The sequence below is a fragment of the Mesoplodon densirostris genome, chromosome 4 (genome assembly GCF_025265405.1).
Source record: "Mesoplodon densirostris isolate mMesDen1 chromosome 4, mMesDen1 primary haplotype, whole genome shotgun sequence".
NCBI lineage: Eukaryota > Metazoa > Chordata > Mammalia > Artiodactyla > Ziphiidae > Mesoplodon > Mesoplodon densirostris.
Genome location: NC_082664.1, coordinates 137,628,723 through 137,650,958, shown reverse-complemented (window position 1 = coordinate 137,650,958; position 22,236 = coordinate 137,628,723). Strand labels below are relative to the sequence as shown.

Genomic DNA, 22,236 nt, shown 5'->3' with positions numbered 1-22,236 from the left:
TCTCCTGTGAAGCCATCTGGTCCTGGGCTTTTGTTTGTTGGAAGATTTTTAATCACAGTTTCAATTTCAGTGCTTGTGATTGGTCTATTCATATTTTCTATTTCCTGATTCAGTCTTGGCAGGTTGTGCATTTCTAAGAATTTGTCCATTTCTTCCAGGTTGTCCATTTTATTGGCACAGAGTTTCTTGTAGTAATCTCTCATGATCTTTTGTATTTCTGCAGTGTCAGTTGTTACTTCTCCTTTTTCATTTCTAATTCTATTGATTTGAGTCTTCTCCCTTTTTTTCTTGATGAGTCTGGCTAATGGTTTGTCAATTTTGTTTATCTTCTCAAAGAACCAGCTTTTAGTTTTATTGATCTTTGCTATCGTTTCCTTCATTTCTTTTTCATTTATTTCTGATCTGATCTTTATGATTTCTTTCCTTCTGCTAACTTTGGGGTTTTTTTGTTCTTCTTTCTCTAATTGCTTTAGGTGCAGGGTCAGGTTGTTTACTCGAGATGTTTCCTGTTTCTTAAGGTGGGATTGTATTGCTATAAACTTCCCCCTTAGAACTGCTTTTGCTGCGTCCCTAATTAATTAATTTTTATTTTTATTTTTTGTATTTTATTATTTTTTTTTGCTGTACGCGGGCCTCTCACTGTTATGGCCTCTTCCGTTGCGGAGCACAGGCTCCGGACGCACAGGCTCAGCGGCCATGGCTCACGGGCCTAGCCGCTCCGCAGCATGTGGGATCTTCCCAGACCGGGACACGAACCCGTGTCCCCTGCATGGGCAGGCGGACTCTCAACCACTGCGCCACCAGGGAAACCCTAATTAATTAATTTTTAAAAGAAAAGGTTACTACTAAAGAAATACCATTATTTTGTGGTATATGTAATTCAAGTTTTAAGCTAATTTATGGTTTAAGCTAATAAGGAGTTGCCTTTTGTCATCATATCTCTTCATTTGCTCTTAAAGGAACATCAAAGTTCTTTTTTGCTCTTTTCTGAATGGTGTCTAATATTGAACAGAGTAAAAACAGCTACATCTATCTACCAGAATAGAACTGTACTATGGTTACAGGATACTCGAACAATATATTCACATAAATTCATTCAACTGTTTGAGCACCTACTATTTACTTGGCAACTGCTATGATAAGGATGAAAGAAAATGTAGTCTCAATTCTCAACGCTGCTCAGGGAAAGAGACAAACAAAATGAATAGTTTGTAGTATAGGGTATAGACTTTCATAGGTTCTATCACTTCAATGTGATCTATAGCTTCACTCTTTATACACTGATGCCCCTAAAGTACCCTTCCAATACTACCAAAGTCAGGCTTTCAATTTATGTCAGTAGATGAATAACTTCAAGGTACAGCATTGTGGTACTGCCTGACAATCAATTGTTCAGCTTTGTTATGTTTACCAATGCAGCAGTGTGTGTGCCACTGTTTAACTATTTTATTAGTTCAGTAAATACTTATTTGTTGCCACAAATTTTATAGTACTTTGCTTTTATTTTTTTAAATTCTGGAAAATGGTAAGATCCAAAGTTTGATAGTATTGATAACATGATCAAGAAAAGGTGGAACTCATCAAGTATATAGAAAGCAGGAATCTTTGGACGGATGACCACATGTTCAATTATTAAGTAAAAAACAAAGTATATTAACCATTGGTGACATTTAAAAGTCAAGTAAAAATGATAAAAGCAGAGAAATCTTTGGAATTATGAACTGTTGATTATAAAAACAATACTAGTGATCCAAATGCAAAAGAACAGTCATGAGTCCATAGGACTCTTGATGAGATAATGCTTATTATAGATTCCTTAATCATTTCAAAATGTTAAAAATGAGAATTTGAGATGGGAAATTATTTGTAAAAATTAGTCAGAATAGGTAAACCTATAGAGATAGAAAGTAGATTGCTGGTTGTCTAGGGCTAGGGGTTCGGAAGAATGGGGAGTGACTGCTAATGGGTGCAGGGTTTCTTTTTGGGGTGATGAAAATGTTCTAAAATTGATTGTGGTGATGGTTTTACAACTCTAAATATACTAAAAACCATTGAATTGTAAGCCTGTAATGGGTGAACTGTATGGTATGTGAATTATATCTCAAAAAATATATTGCTGATTAAAGATTTAACTTGAAAGCCTCAACAGTTAAAAGATATTAATTGGTCAATATTTAGTGTTAAATCTATGCTTTTCTTGTTTTAAATAATCATGTCCAATAATTCCAAGATTAAAAAAGAAGTAAAACACTTACAGCATAAAACCTTATAACTGTTTTATTCCCCTGGAAATAGAACATTTTCCCTCAAACAAGTAAATCTATCGTTCAACCTTATACTCTCAACTTTCATTCAGATTTTCAGAAATACACATCAATAGTAGATAGCCCACATAACACAGCAAGGCCTGTAACCAAAGTATGAACAAAATGGTGAGGAAGTACAGTGGTTGCAACAAATTATCATTGCAATTACTGTATCTTTAATTAAAGGACTTTCCTATCAATCTTCAACTTACCTTCATCATGACATTTAGTGTGTATTTTTGATCTTCCCGCCTTGCCGAAGCTTTTGCTTCCATAGCTTCTTTTGCACTTTCTTGTGCTTGTAGGATAGATTTCTCCCTTATTCTTTGCATCATCTCTTTGTCAACTAAAACATAAGGAATATCAATAAATTAGGATCATGATGAATTTGTTTTACTTAGGAGAAACTGCTTACATACTGATCTGCGATAAGATGTTTTTGGACCCAACCTCACATGGAGAAGTGAAAACATTTCCCAATATTAAACTGGTCAAGAAGCTAATATTAAAAGGTAAGCAAGTGGGCTTCCCTGGTGGCGCAGTGGTTGAGAGTCCGCCTGCCGATGCAGGGGACACGGGTTCATGCCCCAGTCCGGGAAGATCCCACATGCCACGGAGCGGCTGGGCCCGTGAGCCATGGCCACTGAGCCTGCGCGTACGTAGCCTGTGCTCCGCAACGGGAGAGGCCACAACAGTGAGAGGCCCACGTACTGCAAAAAAAAAAAAAAAAGGTAAGCAAGTAACTGTAATAGTAATGAACTAGTAAAGAATGCATGCCTTGGGACTTCCCTGGTGGCGCAGTGGTTAAGAATCCACCTGCCAATGCAGGGGACACAGGTGCGAGCCCTGGTCTGGGAAGATCCCACATGCCAGGGAGCAACTAAGCCCATGCACCACAACTACTGAGCCTGTGCTCTACAGCGTAAGAGCCACAACTACTGATCCCATGTGCCACAACTACTGAAGCCCGCGCCTAGAGCCCGTGCTCCACAACAAGAGAAGCCACCGCAATGAGAAGCCTGTGCACAACAACAAAGAGCAGCCCCCGCTCCCCACAACTAGAGAAAGTGCATGCACAGTGACGAAGACCCAATGCAGCCAAAAATAAATAAACAAATAAAATTTAAAAAAAGAATGCATGCCTTTGTGCACTGAGAGAGATAGACAGAGCGGGAGAGAGAGACAGAGAGGGAGGATATGAATAAGAGAGAAGAGGAACAATGGAGAGGGGAAATAAGAGAGGGAATGAGGATGGAGAGAGGGGAGGGAGAGGAGGAGAGGGTCACAAGAGGGAGATAGAGGAGTGTGGAATGAGTGGGAGGGGGAGAGGGAAAGGGAGCCAGAGGGGACAAGATGGGAGGAAAGAGAACACATTTATTCTCCTCTCTCTCTGTTGAGAAACTAGAGCTATTTGCTCATAAACCTGATCACAATAAGTCATCTCTGGGGGTTCTCCTAGAAGAGAAGATGGGATGAGACCATCTGATATAATCAATCACCTTCAAAAATATAGATGATGATTTATAGTGATACATATGAAGAGTACAGAGCCAGCCTTAGTAAAAATTACAAAGTAACATGACATGTTACATACAGACTTTACCATTCAAAATTATTTTTTATTCAGTCACTCAGTATTTTAGAAACTGTAGGCTGTGATCCATTAGGGGGTAAATTATCTTAGGGGAAGAAGGATAAGGAAAAGATCTAGACTTTGAAGAAGAAAAAAACAGGAGGGGAGAGGAAACTTGGGAGGAGAGTGTAAAGTAGGGGAGCGATAAGAAGGGCAGGAGTGTAATTCCAAAACCAGACAAAGATGTCACAAAGAAAGAAAACTACAGGCCAATATCACTGATGAACATAGATGCAAAAATCCTCAACAAAATACTAGCAAACAGAATCCAACAGCACATTAAAAGGATCATACACCATGATCAAGTGGGGTTTATTCCAGGAATGCAAGGATTCTTCAATATACGCAAATCAATCAATGTGATACACCATATTAACAAATTGAAGGAGAAAAACCATATGATCATCTCAATAGATGCAGAGAAACTTTCGACAAAATTCAACACCCATTTATGATAAAAACCCTGCAGAAAGTAGGCATAGAGGGAACTTTCCTCAACATAATAAAGGCCATATATGACAAACCCACAGCCAACATCGTCCTCAATGGTGAAAAACTGAAACCATTTCCACTAAGATCAGGAACAAGACAAGGTTGCCCACTCTCACCACTATTATTCAACCTAGTTTTGGAAGTTTTAGCCACAGCAATCAGAGAAGAAAAAGAAATAAAAGGAATCCAAACTGGAAAAGAAGAAGTAAAGCTGTCACTGTTTGCAGATGACATGATACTATACATAGAGAATCCTAAAGATGCTACCAGAAAACTACTAGAGCTAATCAATTAATTTGGTAAAGTAGCAGGATACAAAATTAATGCACAGAAATCTCTGGCATTCTTATACACTAATGATGAAAAATCTGAAAGTGAAATTAAGAAAACACTCCCATTTACCACTGCAACAAAAAGCATAAAATATCTAGGAATAAACCTACCTAAGGAGACAAAAGACCTGTATGCAGAAAATTATAAGGCACTGATGAAAGAAATTAAAGATGATAGAAACAGATGGAGATATATACCATGTTCTTGGATTGGAAGAATTAACATTGGGAAAATGACTCTACTACCCAAAGCAATCTACAGATTTAATGCAATCCTTATCAAACTACCACTGGCATTTTTCACAGAACTAGAACAAAAAATTTCACAATTTGTATGGAAACACAAAAGACCCCGAATAGCCATAGCAATCTTGAGAATGAAAAAAGGAGCTGGAGGAATCAGGATCGCTGACTTCAGACTATACTACAAAGCTACAGTAATCCAGGCAGTATGGTACTGGCACAAAAACAGAAATATAGATCAATGGAACAGGATAGAAAGCCCAGAGATAAACCCACGCACATATGGTGACCTTATCTTTGATAAAGGAGGCAAGAATATATAGTGGAGAAAAGACAGCCTCTTCAATAAATGGTGCTGGGAAAACTAGACAGTTACATGTAAAAGTATGAAATTAGAACACTCCCAAACACCATACACAAAAATAAACTCAAAATGGATTAAAGACCTAAATGTAAGGCCAGAAACTATCAAACTCTTAGAGCAAAACATAGGCAGAACACTCTATGACATAAATCACAGCAAGATCCTTTTTGATCCACCTCCTAGAGAAATGGAAATAAAAACAAAAATAAACAAATGGGACCTAATGAAACTTCAAAGCTTTTGCACAGCAAAGGAAACCATAAACAAGACCAAAAGACAACCCTCAGAATGGGAGAAAATATTTGCAAATGAAGCAACTGACAAAGGATTAATCTCCAAAATTTACAAGCAGCTCATGCAGCTCAGTATCAGAAAAGCAAACAACCCAATCCAAAAATGGACAGAAGACCTAAATAGACATTTCTCCAAAGAAGACATACAGATTGCCAACAAACACATGAAAGAATGCTCAACATCATTAATCATTAGAGAAATGCAAATCAAAACTACAATGATATATCATCTCACACCAGTCAGAATGGCCATCATCAAAAACTCTATAAACAATAAATGCTGGAGAGGGTGTGGAGAAAAGGGAACCCTCTTGCACTGTTGGTGGGAATGTAAATTGATACAGCCACTATGGAGAACAGTATGGAGGTTCCTTAAAAAACTACAAATAGAACTACCATATGACCCAGCAATCCCACTACTGGGCATATACCCTGAGAAAACCAGAATTCAAAAGGAGTCATGTACCAAAATGTTCATTGCAGCTCTATTTACAATAGCCAGGACATGGAAGCAACCTAAGTGTCCATCAACAGATGAATGGATAAAGAAGATGTGGCACATATATACAGTGGAATATTAGCCATAAAAAGAAACGAAATTGAGTTATTTGTAGTGAGGTGGATGGACCTAGAGTCTGTCATACAGAGTGAAGCAAGTCAGAAAGAGAAAAAGAAATACCATATGCTAACACATATATATGGAATCCAAGAAAAAAAAAAAGGTCATGAAGAACCTAGGGGCAAGATGGGAATAAAGACACAGACCTACTAGAGAATGGACTTGAGGATATGGGGAGGGGGAAGGGTAAGCTGTGACAAAGTGAGAGAGTGGCATGGACATATATACACTACCAAACGTAAAACAGATAGCTAGTGGGAAGCAGCCGCATAGCACAGGGAGATCAGCTCGGTGCTTTGTGACCACCTAGAGGGGTGGGATAGGGAGGGTGTGAGGGAGGGAGACGCAAGAGGGAAGCAATATGGGAACATATGTATGTGTATAACTGATTCACTTTGTTATAAAGCAGAAACTAACACACCATTGTAAAGCAATTATACTCCAATAATGATGTTAAAAATATACATATATATATTCACTGTTTCTGACTAAAAAAAAAAAGATGGGCAGGAGTGGAGGGATGACTAGTAAAGCTTTATACACACCTTCATAGTGTTTTAAAATATATGAAAAAATACACAAAGAAAACTAGTTATATTAAAACACAAAATATTAAAAAATAAATTTGTGATATACAATTATGTGCTTCTTTATTAATGCATTAAATACATAGCAAAATGTCTAATAAATACTATAATTTCAAAGTAGTGCATATAGGGCTTCCCTGGTGGCGCAGTGGTTGAGAGTCCGCCTGCCGATGCAGGGGACACGGGTTCGTGCCCCCATCCGGGAAGATCCCACATGCCACGGAGCGGCTGGGCCCATGAGCCATGGCCACTGAGCCTGCACGTCCGGAGCCTGTGCCCCGCAACGGGAGAGGCCACAACAGTGAGAGGCTCGCGTACCGCAAAAAAAAAAAAAAAAAAGTAGTGCATATAAAAGATATGAGGTACCTGAGGTAGAGGTACCTGAACATATTTCAGGTACCTGAATATGAACATATTTGTGATTTTTATTGACACTACTGTTGTTTGTTGTCTACATTCATGGTTGAAGGGAATATTAATTTCAGTTAAAAATAAGAGTATGGAATTTTTACCCATCCAAGATCTTGGCTGGGAATTAGGACTTAAATTACTTCAGAAGTCTCTCCCCAAACCACCTCCTGTTTAGTAACAGAGTGGCAGACAGTTGGACCAGTTTCAGGGGCAGAAGTAATTAAAAGAAAATCAAGTTTCCAAGTGAAATGCTCCACATCTAAAAGAAACGAAAAATGGATCAAGAAGGAACTTCTGAAAAAAATGGAGCAAGTATGTTTTGAATAATGAGGGAGGCAGGCTTGGAGTATAGACTGGAGCTCCACAATACTGCATGTGAAAAAGATTGTTAAACAATTTCACTGAATTGCATCTGAAACTGAGTTTGACTTCTAAAAGAATCTCAAACCTGGTTTCTGAAGTAAAATCGATGTTCATTACTTGTTATATAAGTTAGTTTTAAGACTGTTTTGATTAGTCTAACTGGCAAATTACAGTCAAATCCAACCTGCTCCCTGGTTTCTTTCAGCACATAAGCTAAGAATAATTTTTACAGTTTTAAATAGTTGAAAAAAATCAAAAGAATAGTAATACTTTATGACATATACAAATTAGAATAAATTGAAATTTCAGCATCAATAAATACATATTGTCTATGGCTGCTTTTGTTCTGCAATAACAGAGCTGAGTAATTGTGACACAGACTACATAGCCACAAAGTCCAAACTATTATCTGGTCCTTTGCAGAAAAAGTTTCCCAACCCTTAGTTTAGATGGTCAAAATTTGGAATAGTTGACCATATAACCATGAAAGAGAAGACTCAAGCAACTGTGCAATGAAAACAGATATCTAAATCAGAGAGGAAGGTTATGATTAGAAAATTCCCTTCCCACTCCTGAATAAGGTGGCCAACCAGTTTAAGAAGGGAATTTGACATAGAAGAAAGTGTTTCATGTCAGAAACAGGGGAAAGTAACAGGTTTACGGATATGACTTTTCTTTATAGCCTAAAAAGTTGGTGGACAAAACGTTACCTAGGGAAATCAAGACATACACACCCCCCCACCCACCCCCGCCCCCCCCCACACAAACATTTAAGTCAGTGGTTCTCAAACCTGGCCAGGCATCATAATCACCTGGGGAGTTCTCAAACCCCAATCTGTTTATTTTAAAAGAAGCCATTATAATAGATGATGGTTCTGGTCCCATCTAACTTCAAAATTAAGATTATCAACAACAGCTGAAATAAATCAAAGTATTTACATTTAATCTTAGGTACGAAGTCAGAACACCTTGGGTGTGTTTCATGACATATTCCCAGGCCCCATCTCAGACTTGAATCAAAAAGGCACGCAGGGGTAGGAGAGCAGATATCTGGTTTTTAAAAACTCCTCAGTTATTCTGGGACTCAATAAAGAACTAAAGTAAGCTGGCTATGGTAACCTACCTTAACCAGTATTTTCTGAGCTGAATACCACATTTTAGAGAAAAATTCCACCTGGTCCTAGGGATTAAAAAATTAAATTCCACAGCAAGATACCAAGAAAACATTAACATAAAGAATGGCTGCAGGGGGCTTCCCTGGTGGCACAGTGGTTGAGAGTCCGCCTGCCGATGCAGGGGACACGGGTTCGTGCCCCGGTCCGGGAAGATCCCACATGCCGCGGAGCGGCTGGGCCCGTGAGCCATGGCCGCTGGGCCTGCGCGTCCGGAGCCTGTGCTCCGCAACGGGAGAGGCCACAACAGTGAGAGGCCCACGTACCGCAAAAAAAAAAAAAAAAAAAGAAAAAGAATGGCTGCAATTTCCCCATTCTCAATAGTCCCAACTCAAGGCTTAACGCCAAAGACCTAAGAGAAATTTCAGGCAGTAGATAGAAAACACAAGAAAACATGACAACTAGATCAGGGAGGAAGATAACAGAGCTAAAGCAGTATAGGGCAATTACTGACCCACAAAGCTGATCTTGGCAGAAGAATACAGTACTGATTAAGAGTACAGAGAATGGGGAATCTCAACTTGGACTGTACATTATAATTCCCAAAAAGCGTTTTAAAAACTACCAGTACCGGACCTCCCTGGTGGCGCAGTGGTTGGGAGTCCGCCTGCCGATGCAGGGGATACGGGTTTGTGCCCCGGTCTGGGAGGATCCCATATGCCGCGGAGCGGCTGGGCCCGTGAGCCATGGCCGCTGGGCCTGCGCGTCCGGAGCCTGTGCTCCGCAACGGGAGAGGCCACAACAGTGGGAGGCCCGCATACCGCAAAAAAAAAAACAAAAAAAAAAACTACCAGTACCTAGGTCTCAGTCTCACTCCCAGAAACTGATTTGATTGGTCTAGGGTGAGATTCAGACATCTGTATTCTGTAAAAGTTCCGTAGGTGAAACACTGCTCTAGAGTCAAACTGCTAAGACTCCATTTCTAGTCTGCCACTTACTAGTTGTGTGACCTTTGGCAATTACTCAACCCTTCTGTGCCTCAGTAGCCTCACCTTAATAAAAGGGGGGGGGGCGGTACCTAAGTGATAGATTGTTGTGAGGATTAACAGATGAACTAATGCCTAATACAAAATGAGTGCTAAATAAAGGCCATATTGGGAGGCCTTACCCCCTGAAGATAGGAGCCCACATCCTTTAAAAACTAGTATTAATGGACTCTAATTTTTGAATAATTCGATTACTCAGGAATTAGGTGATTTATTTTAAGAGGCAACTGAAGCACTAACTCTTTTAAATCATGCTATGTGTCTATTTCGTTTTCCTAGAATAGCAAAATAAATTTCAAGAGAGAAATTTTTAAATGGTATAAAGTATAAAAAGCACAACCAGCTGAACGTCTTTTACTAAAGAACTTACCACCTGACAGAGAAAGGGTCTCCCACATGGCCGCTTCTTTTTTGTGTAAAGTGAAAACAATAGTGTCATTCCCAATCTTGGCTTTGCTGCTCTCATCGTCTATGGGAGCATAGAGAAACACCTCAAATAAAAATGGAGGACAGTTCACCTATTCAGAAGGGGGAAAACGGAAGTCCATTTAGTTACACAAATGAAAGACACACCCGTTAAGAAATAAGTGATAGAGGCCAAAATCATTTTCTTAAATTCCTGCTATAAATATATTCCAGGTCAAGATAAAAGCACGGCATATGAGGAAATCCTGGATAAAATCATCTCTGACCTGGTGACGTGTCTACAGACGAGGTGTCACCTGTATGGGATTCGTATTTTGTTTTGTTTGTTTTGCTTTGTTTTATTTTTAATAGGACTAAAATTTTAGGATGCTTATCTGCAAGGACGCGCCTGTTGCATGTCCACAGCCGCGCCCTTGCAGCCGCTTCGGACCACACCCCCGGCCCCCCCCCCCCACCCCGCCGGCAGGCACGACTCGCTTTCCTACCTTCAGATAGTTTTCCGTGCAGAACACGTCCGCGTCCCTGACGCTGACGCCTCTCAGGGGCACAGAGATGAAGACCGCAGTCCTCGTCTGCTGCCAGCTGTAGTCGCTAACCTGCAGGGGCATCCCGGGAGGCGTCCGGAGAGGCTGGGGAAGACTCACGCCCGCTCGGTTGCTAGGGAAGCCGGGGTTACCACAGGCCAGCCCTTCCGGGTCAGACCGGGCCGCGGCATCCCCCCCCTCCCCTACCCATTCCCAGCATGCCCCGGGCGCGCCACTTCGGTCGACCTGCGGGCTCCCCTTACCACTGCCTGGGTGCCTCTGGCGGGAGCGTTACCGTTGCCTAAGGTCTTATCTCTCAGCCGCAGTCCAAGCGAATCTGCGAAGTAGCAGACCCACTTCCGCTTAAGCAAGAAAAGAGCTTCACGCTTGAAAATGCAGAAAAGGATGTGGGAAAGCGTGACCCGCGAGAAGCAGGTGCGACGTCCACGCGCCATTGCAGCCCTGGCCTTTTGTGTTTGTTCTGACGGGGGCTGTAGAAGTTAGCACCATTTGGTGTTCCTGTTTTGGAAATTTCCTGCTCATACTGACCTTCTGGCCTAGGAGCTTGCCTGTTCTATTATAGTCCTTAAAATCCTGTCAACCGTAAGCCCGTCACAAGCATGTAGGTAGGGTTTTCTTCTTGGTTTGAGAACTGGGGAGAAACGACCGTATGACTCACCTGGCGAATGCTTGGCTGCAACTCAACTGTAGGATAAGTTGAATTGACACGGTATATTTTACAGTTGTTTAAGGAGATTTGTAACTTTAGCGCTGAGAGGAAACTTAAAGATCATGTAGTCTTCCCACATGCAGTATTTAAGGAATCTGAGATCCATATACTCAACCCCACTGCCACATGGATTAGTGGCTGAACTGTGATTAAGATCCTGACCCCAGGGCTTCCCTGGTGGCGCAGTGGTTGAGAGTCCGCCTGCCGATGCAGGGGACACGGGTTCGTGCCTCACTCCGGGAGGATCCCACATGCGGCGGAGCGGCTGGGCCCGTGAGCCACGGCTGCTGAGCCTGCGCGTCCGGAGCCTGTGCTCCGCAACAGGAGAGGCCACAACAGTGAGAGGCCCGCGTACCACACACACAAAAAAAGATCCTGACCACATAACTCCCATTTCAATGTTCTTTCCTTGGGATGCTTTCTGGAGACAGTTTATAAATTACTGGAATTTGATGTTATAAAAAAAAAAAAGGACATGAAATTTAAGCATATACAAACTATTTGCCACCTAGGAATGGGGATTTTTTTTTTTTTGCTGTACACGAGCCTCTCACTGTTGTGGCCTCTCCCGTTGCGGGGCACAGGCTCCGGACGCGCAGGCTCAGCGGCCATGGCTCACGGGCCCAGCCGCTCCGCGGCATGTAGGATCCTCCCAGACCGGGGCACAAACCCGTGTCCCCTGCATCATCAGGCGGACTCTCAACCACTGCGCCACCAGGGAAGCCCAGGAATGGGGATTTTTAACATTTTACTTTTGGAAGTCATTAATACAAATTTAAAAGCTCCTGAAAAAGTCGAGGAAAGCTAAGGAGCAGCAGACTTGGGAGGAAAAAAAAAATCATCTTTTACCCCCCAAACAGAGCACCCCTCACTACCTTACCTAATTTTGTCAGCTGTTCATCATCTCAAGGATCCCTAACTTTGAAAACTGGGGCCATGTTAGACTTCTTTTCCCTTGTCCTCCTAATCGGAGAAACCTAACAATCAATCCTATAGATTCTTTTTATGTTGCTTTTGGCATTTTTCCCCCTTGTGTTCAATTCCTACTTTCACCATTTTGTTTCAAACTCTCCTGTGTCTTCAAAAGACAGAGTTTATGCATTCCTATTATATAAAATGTTAAAGTATAGATTCTGCCACTATATAAAAACACAAGTGATATAATGTATGTATAGAAAATAAAAAGGATACTTTGTTTGAGAGTTTCAGGAAAATTCGTTAGCAATCACTTTGTTAAGCACATACAAACCTCTGGTGAAATTGTTCTCCTGACTACCAACCTTATGAAACTTTTTACACTCTAAGTGAGTTATGTCCTTTTTAAAAAAAAAAAAAAAACTCGGGCCTCCCTGGTGGCGCAAGTGGTTAAGAGTCCGCCTGCCGATGCAGGGGATACGGGTTCGTGCCCCGGTCTGGGAGGATCCCATATGCCGCGGAGCGGCTGGGCCCGTGAGCCATGGCCGCTGGGCCTGCGCATCCGGAGCCTGTGCTCCGCAACGGGAGAGGCCACAACAGTGAGAGGCCCACATACCGCAAAAAGAAAAAAAAAAAAAAACTTGATCAGTTTTATTGCTGAATCATTACATCAGCTGATACCAATTTAAAACACCATTAATCTTTATACATTGTTTCAAGACAGGTACTTATCTAAAAAGTGTTTCACAAGCCTTGAAACTAATTCAGTCTTAAAAGTCTTAATCTGTGTTTCCTATTAGATTTAAAAAATAAAAAATCTTAATCTAACCCAAGTGTAGATGGAAATTTGATATATGGCAAAAGTGACTGTGCACATAAGTGGGGAAAAGCAAAGAAAGGAATGACTATTGAATACATTGGGTGCTAGGAGAAATGGTCACCATGTGGGAAAAAATGGGATTGGCTCTCTACATGCATATGGTGTCACACACAAAAATGAATTTCAGATGAACTAAAGACATACAAGCTTAAAACATACATATATATTTTTATATATATACACATACACAAATACGTGTGTGTGTTTGTATGATCTTGGAGTAAGAAAGCATTTAAGTATGACATCAAAAGCACTTACCTTAAAGGAAAAAGATTGAAAATTTGAACTAAAATTAAGAACTGGTGCTCACCAAAAGGCACAATAAAGAATGGCAAGATATATATTTTTTCCATGCCCTTCAGTCAAAGACCACAGGGGCACCTGTAGTTGAACAAGTTGAGTTTATTTAGTCATTGAGCACACACCACATTGAGTATCTCAGTAAGGGGGTGTCAGAACTAGAGGGAAGATCTAAGGGAGGGAGGGTTTCCTCTAGATTGGGTCCTTTCTTAAAGAGAGGGTAACTCTATGATTGGGTAAAGAAGTAACTGTTCATAGCAGCTTCTAGCAAAAACCTAAAAACAAGCCAAATATCTATCAATAGGTATATTCATACAAAAGAATATCATACAACAGTAAAAATGAATTAATTTTACTTTACACAGGATGGATGAGTGGGAAAAAGCAAGTCTTATAAGACCCTTAAGGAACAATGCCATTTGTATAAAACTTGAAAATAATGAAAACCAAATCTGTTGGTTAAGGATTCCTATCTATACATATGTGGTACAACTATAAAGGAAAGTTAAGGTGTAAGAAAGGATAATGGTTAACTCCTAGGTGAAAGTCTTGCAAATGACACCCTTTGTGGTAGCCAGAAAAGCTGGTTTCTACATAGACACACTGCATGAATTAAAGCAAAGTTTCTCAAAGTGTGGTCCCCTGACAACAACATCAGCAGCATCTGGGGACTTGCTAGAAATGCAAATTCCCAGACCCCACTCCAGACATGCTGGACCAGATAATCTGGAACTGTGGCCCAGCAATCTGTGTTTTAACAAGCCCACCAGGTAATGCTGATACATACCAAAGTCTGTGACCCACTAGGTTAAGAGATAGGTTTTAATGGAGGAAAGGAGAAACTTACAAAGCCAAGAGAAAACACAGGTTTCCCCATTCTCCCATCATCCCAAGGAGAAACACACTGGGGCCAGAGTGCTATGCTCCATCTGCAGTGTAGCTCTGCATTACAGGAGAGGAATTCCATCCCCTTGCTGTTCTCCCTTCTTATAGGGCAAACATGAAAGGAACCTTTTCGGGAGGGAAGTTATTGGGACCCAGGCAATCTTGGTTTAGGTGCAAACTATTTATAAGACTTATCTGTGAAAGCCAGCTACCCAATATCTGGAGACCTTGATTCACATGGAAAGATTTAGTTGGAAGAAAAAAATTACTAGTACCCTGGCAAGCTGCATCAGATGCAGCCCCTCCCACTGGAAGACAGGAGGTCCAGGTCCTATTGGCTGGTTCCCTAGGAAAATCAAGAGAACACCCCAAATTATTTTTTGTTTGATTTTGTTCATTACAACAAAGCATGCCATCAGAGACCATCAAAGAAATTGCCAATTTTTTCTCTAATTTTGGTGATGGATTTGTCTTATTCATCTTTTGATTCATAATATACATATACAAACATCTGTATTATTTTTTATGTAACAAATATTACAAAATTAAAGTAAAATTTTTAAAAACAAGCTCTATAATAGAGAAGGGTCCTTACTTTCTCCTTATGTATTGTGAGGCTCTTAGGGAGTGAAAATGTACATTATGAAGCAAAAATTAAATCTGATTTATTATTCTTCACCTAAAATGAATTAACTAAAATTTGTTTATTTTTTGATGGTCAAACTGTCAAATTTGAAACAATTTAAAGCCTTTTTCAGGCTATGCTGTTATTTTCATCTTGAGTGGATTGAAATTTTAAAAGATGTTGGTTGGCTGTTTTTATCATTAGTTTTCTTCATATGTTTTGAAATTTTGATTTAGAGTGGGCTTTTTTTTCTTTCCTTTTATTTTTGTTTCTTTCCTCTAGGTTCATCCTTTCCTTTCTAGCAGTTTTAAGTTGCCTCTAACTTGTGTCCTACGGACTCCAATTCAGCCAAGTGTTATATGCTAATTTAGTTTCGAATTCTTTGGTGATACTGTACATGTTGTCAACTGAGCAAATTACAAAACTGTGCACTTCTGCCACATTAGGCCTATAAGCTGGAGTCCCAGGTATCATTTGGAGCTAGGTTTGCTTTTCAACCTTTTTCACGTGTGGGGCAGCAGTGCAGAGGAATCCCAGCTCCCTCCAGGCTTAAAGCAGTGCTATGTTTTTTGCCCTTTTTTCATTCCTGTTATTTCTGTCGGCTATTTTTTTAAATCAGTTTCACCAGAGGCTCATCAATTTTATTAATCTTTTAAGATATGTGTTGGCTAAAAAGTTCATTTGGGTTTTTCCATAACATCTTATGGTAAAACCTGAACGAACTTTTTGGCCAACCCAATAAAATAAAATCTTTCATCTTTTAAAGATAAAAATTGCCTATTTGTGGCCCTATTATTCCTCTCTAGTGTTTGTTTTCTATTTTATTTCCTATTATTTTCTTTATTGTTTCCTTCCTTCTACTTTCCTTAGGATTTTTTACTCTTCTCTTATCCTCTTGAGTTCAACACTTAGCATTATATTTTGGGCTTAAAGATTATCTAAAGCTATACATTTCCCATTAAGTATTGTGTTACTGCATCTCTTAAGTTTTGAAATGTAGTAGCACTTTAGACCTCATTACCCTGCCAGATTAGAATTTTTGACTGCAAATTTCTGCTTTGGACTCAGAGTCAGGCAAGATGCTGCTTCAGCATCATTTATGCTTTTTTCTTTATTTCTTGTCCTGGGATGTATTTATGTTGGTTTTGAACCCAACTGTATCTTTTTATATTTATCATTGCTATATGTTTGAAACAAAGGGATACCTTAGAGCATCAATTCATAATGTTATTTGATCAGAAGTCTCTGTACATCTTTTCTCTTTCCTATAACAGGTAAGATACATTTTTCCTGTTTTTTTCCTTCCACACATTTAAATAAATCTTTTGTGCATTCAAATTTTATCTTGTATTTTTGTCACTTTTATTACCTCTAATACCAAGTTGCATCAACTGATACATTCACATTTTATGCATTCTCTTTTTACTCAAGGCACCTGATGGTTGTTTCAAGCAAACTTTGAATGTCTTTTGTAAAATTAATTTTATCATCCAAGCAAGTTTGTTCTTACTATTGCTACAGCGGTGTCTCTACTTCAGGGATCACTAAGCTGCTGAGATTGTAGCACTCCTCTCCAATTAATTTTCTATTAACAAAACTGGAGTTCTAACCTGTAAAAATCAAAATAGAGATATGTTCACATTTTCTTAAGGAAACTCGGGACTCAGTGTTATGTATAAACTTCACAGGAAAAACTAGTTGTATATAGCAAAGCCTGTCCAAAAATATTGGTTTGGGCTTCCCTGGTGGCGCAGTGGTTGAGAGTCTGCCTGCCGATGCAGGGGACACGGGTTCATGCCCCGGTCCAGGAGGATCCCACATGCCGCGGAGCGGCTGGGCCCGTGAGCCATGGCTGCTGAGCCTGCGCGTCCGGAGCCTGTGCTCCGCAACGGGAGAGGCCACAGCAGTGAGAGGCCCGCGTACCGCAAAATATATATATATATATTGGTTTGCTCCTCAGTATAAAACTAAATTCCTGGTAAATTGTAGGCTACTGCCCTGCTTAATGTTTCCTAGGACATCTCCTACCCAAAGCCAAGACTGTTATGCCTACTTGTCTTGATAAAAGTCAAGCATTTAAAAAACAGTTATTTTTCTCTTTAAAAACTAGCTTTATTTAAAAGAATCTGAAGCATAACACTAATAGGAAACAAACTTACAATACATATTGTTCAAGAAAGCCTGCCATACATAATTTCTACTAATAGTAGGTCTATATACTGATAAATAACATTCTTTATACAATGCACAAATGACATTTAGCATGATCCCTGAAAAGAATGGCCAACAATAACATGGACTGTTTGATAGAACCTCTACCCGTCTTACTATTTACCTACAGAATAAAAAACTAAAATGTGGAGATAAATTAAACTCATCCAATTTTAAATTCTAGCATGGTGTTTAAGGAAGAAAGAAAAAAGATACGAAGGAAGAAATTATAAGAGTTAGATATCTTAAAAAGAAAAATGAGAATTGGCTTACCATTATTAATAGTAATTATTAAAAAGTATTCAGAATTGAGAATTATTTGGTTTAATATTTGGAAGCCCTTAGACAGTTAAACTATCCATTATCTACTATATCCAATCAGTTACCAAGCCAATTTTATTTCCCTGAAAACTGTAACCTGTACATTAACCACATAAGGAAAATAAACAATTTGGGGTAACCTAGTCATTTCATACTTTATTCAGATTTTTCCACAAAGCAATTCATGAATCATTTAATACGAATACTTCTTTCAACTTCTATGATTCAAATAGAAACAGACCCAGTTCTAAAAGATTGTATATGAAAATACCAGAAAAAAAATCCCTAACATGTAAAACTACATTTTTAATACAAAAAAAGAAACCCATGAAAACATTGGGCATTCAAATAAAGTATAATGGGATTATGACACAGTATTGTATCTGGCATTTTTTAAAATTTAAGAACTGAATCAGATTTATTGCTATGTCAATTCTATCAACAGCTAACAATCAAATGTACAAAATATACCACAACAACCATGCCAAAAATGATGCTGTATAGAGATCATTAGCATAACATTGGTAGACATTAATCTTGTAATATACATCACTGATATAGTAAAACCTTGTTACTTCATGTTAAATTGATAAAAGTCTAAAAATTTGAATATTTTAAAAGATATGCAGTTTAAGCACTCACAAGCATTCTTTTTTTTTCTGTTAAGCATGTAATTTCAAATATACAAATTTCCAAGTATTATCTATTACGATTCTTTTGGGTACTTAAGGTTTAATGACAAAAGAATGCTTTTAAACTAGTATTCTGAAATAAATGCCTCTAAAAAGCTTAAAATTTTCCCAAGATTAAACATTTTTCTTTAAAATCTTGATTATGACTTTTATTAACAAATCTTTTCATCAGATAGTACAAAGTAAACATTCAAGTCTTGTATCAATGGTTATAAATTGTAAGTAAATTAGAGGAGTTTTATGGTATTTTAATAGTTTATTAATAAATGAAGATTAATATTACTACTTATTTTGGTTATGGTGGAGTGAATGATATCTTTTTTGGTTGGAAGACATCAGAATAAGTTCAAAGTCTAATATATAATTTTAATGGTATGGGCTAAAAAAATCAAATATGCACTGTCAATTAAGATAATTCCTCAGTAAATTATAACTGTAAGAGGAAGATCAAAATTTTAAGAAGTATTTATTGTATTATGAGTGCTATGAATTGCCAACACCAAATTTTACCCCTCTCTCCCATTTCAAAGACATCAGGCCATCTACTAACCCATAAATATTGATGTCTCACATACTTCATAGAGTAGCTTAAACATACCAGCATATGAAATAATTAGTATTACATAGTAATTTCCTTTGCCATAGGAATAAATGTTGGACAAAGTCTGGAAACATTTTATTTTCCAATTTGAATTACAGTAATTTTGCCACAGATCACAGCACTAGCGCATGTGTTACTTTAAACATGCTCTAAGAACAAAACAAAAATTTACTGCAAAAATACATGTCACCAATGTGGAACACACTCAGATTTGTATAAAAGTACTGAACTAATATCCCAAAAAGAGGTATATGTAAGCAGTACATAAGGAAGAAATAGTTTTAATATGAAACAGTCATTTAAGTCACATACATCATGATAAGAAGCAGGACTTTCTTTTATAAAAGATATTTTAACTAACAAGCAACATCATCTACATCACCTACAGAACAAGAAAAGTACAGGTATTGAGAATAAGTTTTAATATGATTACAAGTAATGTGTTTCGACAAAATATGACAAAGACGAAGCTTATCCATTGGGTTTCATTAAAAGTCTTCAATGAAAACTTTCTTCCCTTTATTTGCCCTAGACCCCTTGTCTTGGGAGATACTAATCCCATCCCTAGTCCCTTTACTCCAGGGATGCCTCTAAGCTCCCATCACTGTACCAAGAGTTGGAAAATTACAGATATAACTTCTATACTGCTTTATCAGATAAATGGAATAGAGAAAAGGGGGAAGTTGCTAAAATTTGGAAATGAGAAGAAAATCTCTGAGTTCAGAAGTAGAGGAAAAGAAATTGTGAAAAGTCTCCACAATCTAAAGGAGATTGGGAAGTACTCTCAAGAACGTATCAGTCAATTTGATAAAAATACTGCTTTCCATGGTGCCTAAATGTGGTCATATTGTGTGAAATCAAAGATATTAAAGATTCATTCTGAATAAAGTGTTTAAAAAAAGAGAAATTTAATCCCACTTCATTATCTTTGTTCAAATCTTGTTGCAAAGGACTGTCCCCTTAAAATCTAGCCAACCACAGCCAACAAAGAAATGGGAATTCTGATTAGAGGAAAGATATGAAATTTTGAAGTACAGAGCATCCAGGAAGGCAAAAGGCAAGTTGGTTTATATAGCATTCCACTTGAGAGTTTAGGATGGGAAGAGGGCAACTGGGAAACACACCAAACAACTCAACCTTCCTGAACCAAATCAGGAAAAAGGAAAGACCTCTGCTTCTTTCTCCTTCCTACATTGATTGATTCCCTAAAGAGGACTGAGTACTCAGTATGATACAATACTGTTGTTAACTACACGATGGTGTAAATAAGCCTTTATGAGCTTCCTTAAGAATCTAATCATCTTATACAGAGTTCTAAACCACTATTTACAAATGAACTTTGGGAATCTGGATGCTTTTAATTAAACTTTTTTTAATTAAAAAAATCTTAAATAGCACAAATGTTCATGCATATGAAACCTTTATACACTGCAAAAAAGAAATCCAAAAACTCTTGAGTTCCCTTTAAAAATCATTGCTTATATATATATATTTTACTATTACATACAATTACCATAGTATGTTGGACAATAAGTACTAGCACTCAGTTTATTCAAGACAAACAAATGTAAAAGAATATTAGAAGAAAACTCCTGATATTTTATCTGGATGATTAAAGTCAGCAGATTTCAGGGTAACCTATTATTGAAGTTTTTTTCCTACCACTAGGCAGAGTTGGGAGTCTAAACACACACACACACACACACACACACACACACACACACAAATTGGATTTCTTTATATTGTGTTCATCTATGAAGAATAAGCACTAGTACAAGAAAATCTTCAGTTTTATGTACATAATCTTCTAGTCTGGATAACAAGAATCATAATAGCAGTATGCTAAAGTATTTCACACAAAAGGAAAACATGGATCACAAATCTAATTCCAAGCACTCTGTCTGAAGAATAATTTATTTTTTCTAGAGCAAGCTAAGCTGTTCCTGCATTAGGGAGTCCAGTAGCATCTAGAAGCAAGTGGATCAGGAATTCTCTAGTGAAATGAACAAAGCAAGTTCTGAGAAAGGAACTGACACTTTAAAACTTTCTAGTAACCTAGCCTTGGTGAGAGAGCCTAGCTGCTGATAGCCAGGGTGAACTTTGGCAAAACTTGAGAATGTAGGAGAAACCCCAAGATTTCCTGCTCAATTGCATGTACGTGTGTCTTTGCGTATATGTGTGCAAGTGAGATGAGGCCTTTCAGTGATGGAAAAGGATTACACCAAAAAAGGTGCGATGCTACTGGAAGATTATGCCACCCGTGTGCATTTATTTCCCTCACTGAGTATTTTTTAAATGTTTAGGGCAGCTCGTCACTTGTCTTAAGAAAGCCATATTGATTTGTATCATAGCCTTCTTTGAGTCACATTAGGCAAATTAATATCTGGCCATTCTTATAGTTCACCACTTTCCCTACCAAAAAGCCTCTAGATAACTTCTGACAGTGTTATGTAGAGACAAATGTGGAACTAGTAAGAAAATTAATTCAAATACATGAAAACATTCATCAGCTATGATTGTAGTTTGCCTATGATTCACTGTTAAAATCAACCACGGGTTTTTCTTCTGTAAATTTAACAGATTTGTATTTAAGTAAGGTGTTCTTAAGACCTAAATACAAGAATAAAAATTCACTTGTTTGTAAGTTTTTAAAAACAACTACTTGGAAATGGAAAATAAAAGAATCACATTATAAATCAAGTATTTTTAGACTAACTTGGGAGAGGTTATTTCATTTTCACAAAACAACTAATAAAAGTGTAAGCAATAGAGGGCATTAGAAACTGCATAATCAGTTTTAGCAATGAGCACAACTTGAGTACTACCGTGTAAAGTGTTAACTCCTGAAGACGCTGGAAGGTTCTACTCTGCATCTACCTGACTGTATTCAGTCATTTAAAAAAAAAACATGATCTGATGCTAGAACTAGGCATATAGCATACAGTGCATCATATCTTAAAAATCTGCACTCACTAGGATTTCAAAAACATCATAATTAGGTCCTTAAACATTCAGAAAATTATGTATCTTTAACAAAAACTACAATGTAAGCAAAATGTGATCTTCGAGTATGCTACTGAACATACCAAATGTCAAGAGTCAGCCCAAACTACTGCATTTTAACCTGTTTCAACTGGTAAAGTTTTCACACAAAGGAGTACCTAGTATTAGAGTTTATATCATTTCATTTCCTAAAACTATAAAGACATTTATATTACAACTATATTTAAAATATCTTGTACTCACCTCTAACTAGTCACAGGTAAATGGAGAAAACCTTATTATTCCCTTGTACCATATGAAATTGCTGCTTCTGTAGGTCAAA

General features: G+C 38.3%; 1 protein-coding gene across 1 annotated transcript in view; it reads right to left on the bottom strand.

Annotated features, from left to right (window-relative positions):
- DNAAF4 (dynein axonemal assembly factor 4) overlaps positions 1-22,236 on the bottom strand; it is a 105,738-nt gene that overhangs the window by 79,242 nt on the left and 4,260 nt on the right. The window contains exons 2-6 of the mRNA XM_060097315.1: positions 22,158-22,224; positions 11,015-11,088; positions 10,713-10,884; positions 10,172-10,319; positions 2,519-2,652 (exon numbers count right to left, since the gene is read on the bottom strand). Of these exons, the coding sequence (XP_059953298.1) occupies positions 2,519-2,652; positions 10,172-10,319; positions 10,713-10,835 (405 nt within the window). The 5' untranslated portion in view covers positions 10,836-10,884; positions 11,015-11,088; positions 22,158-22,224. The remainder of the gene's footprint in view (positions 1-2,518; positions 2,653-10,171; positions 10,320-10,712; positions 10,885-11,014; positions 11,089-22,157; positions 22,225-22,236) is intronic.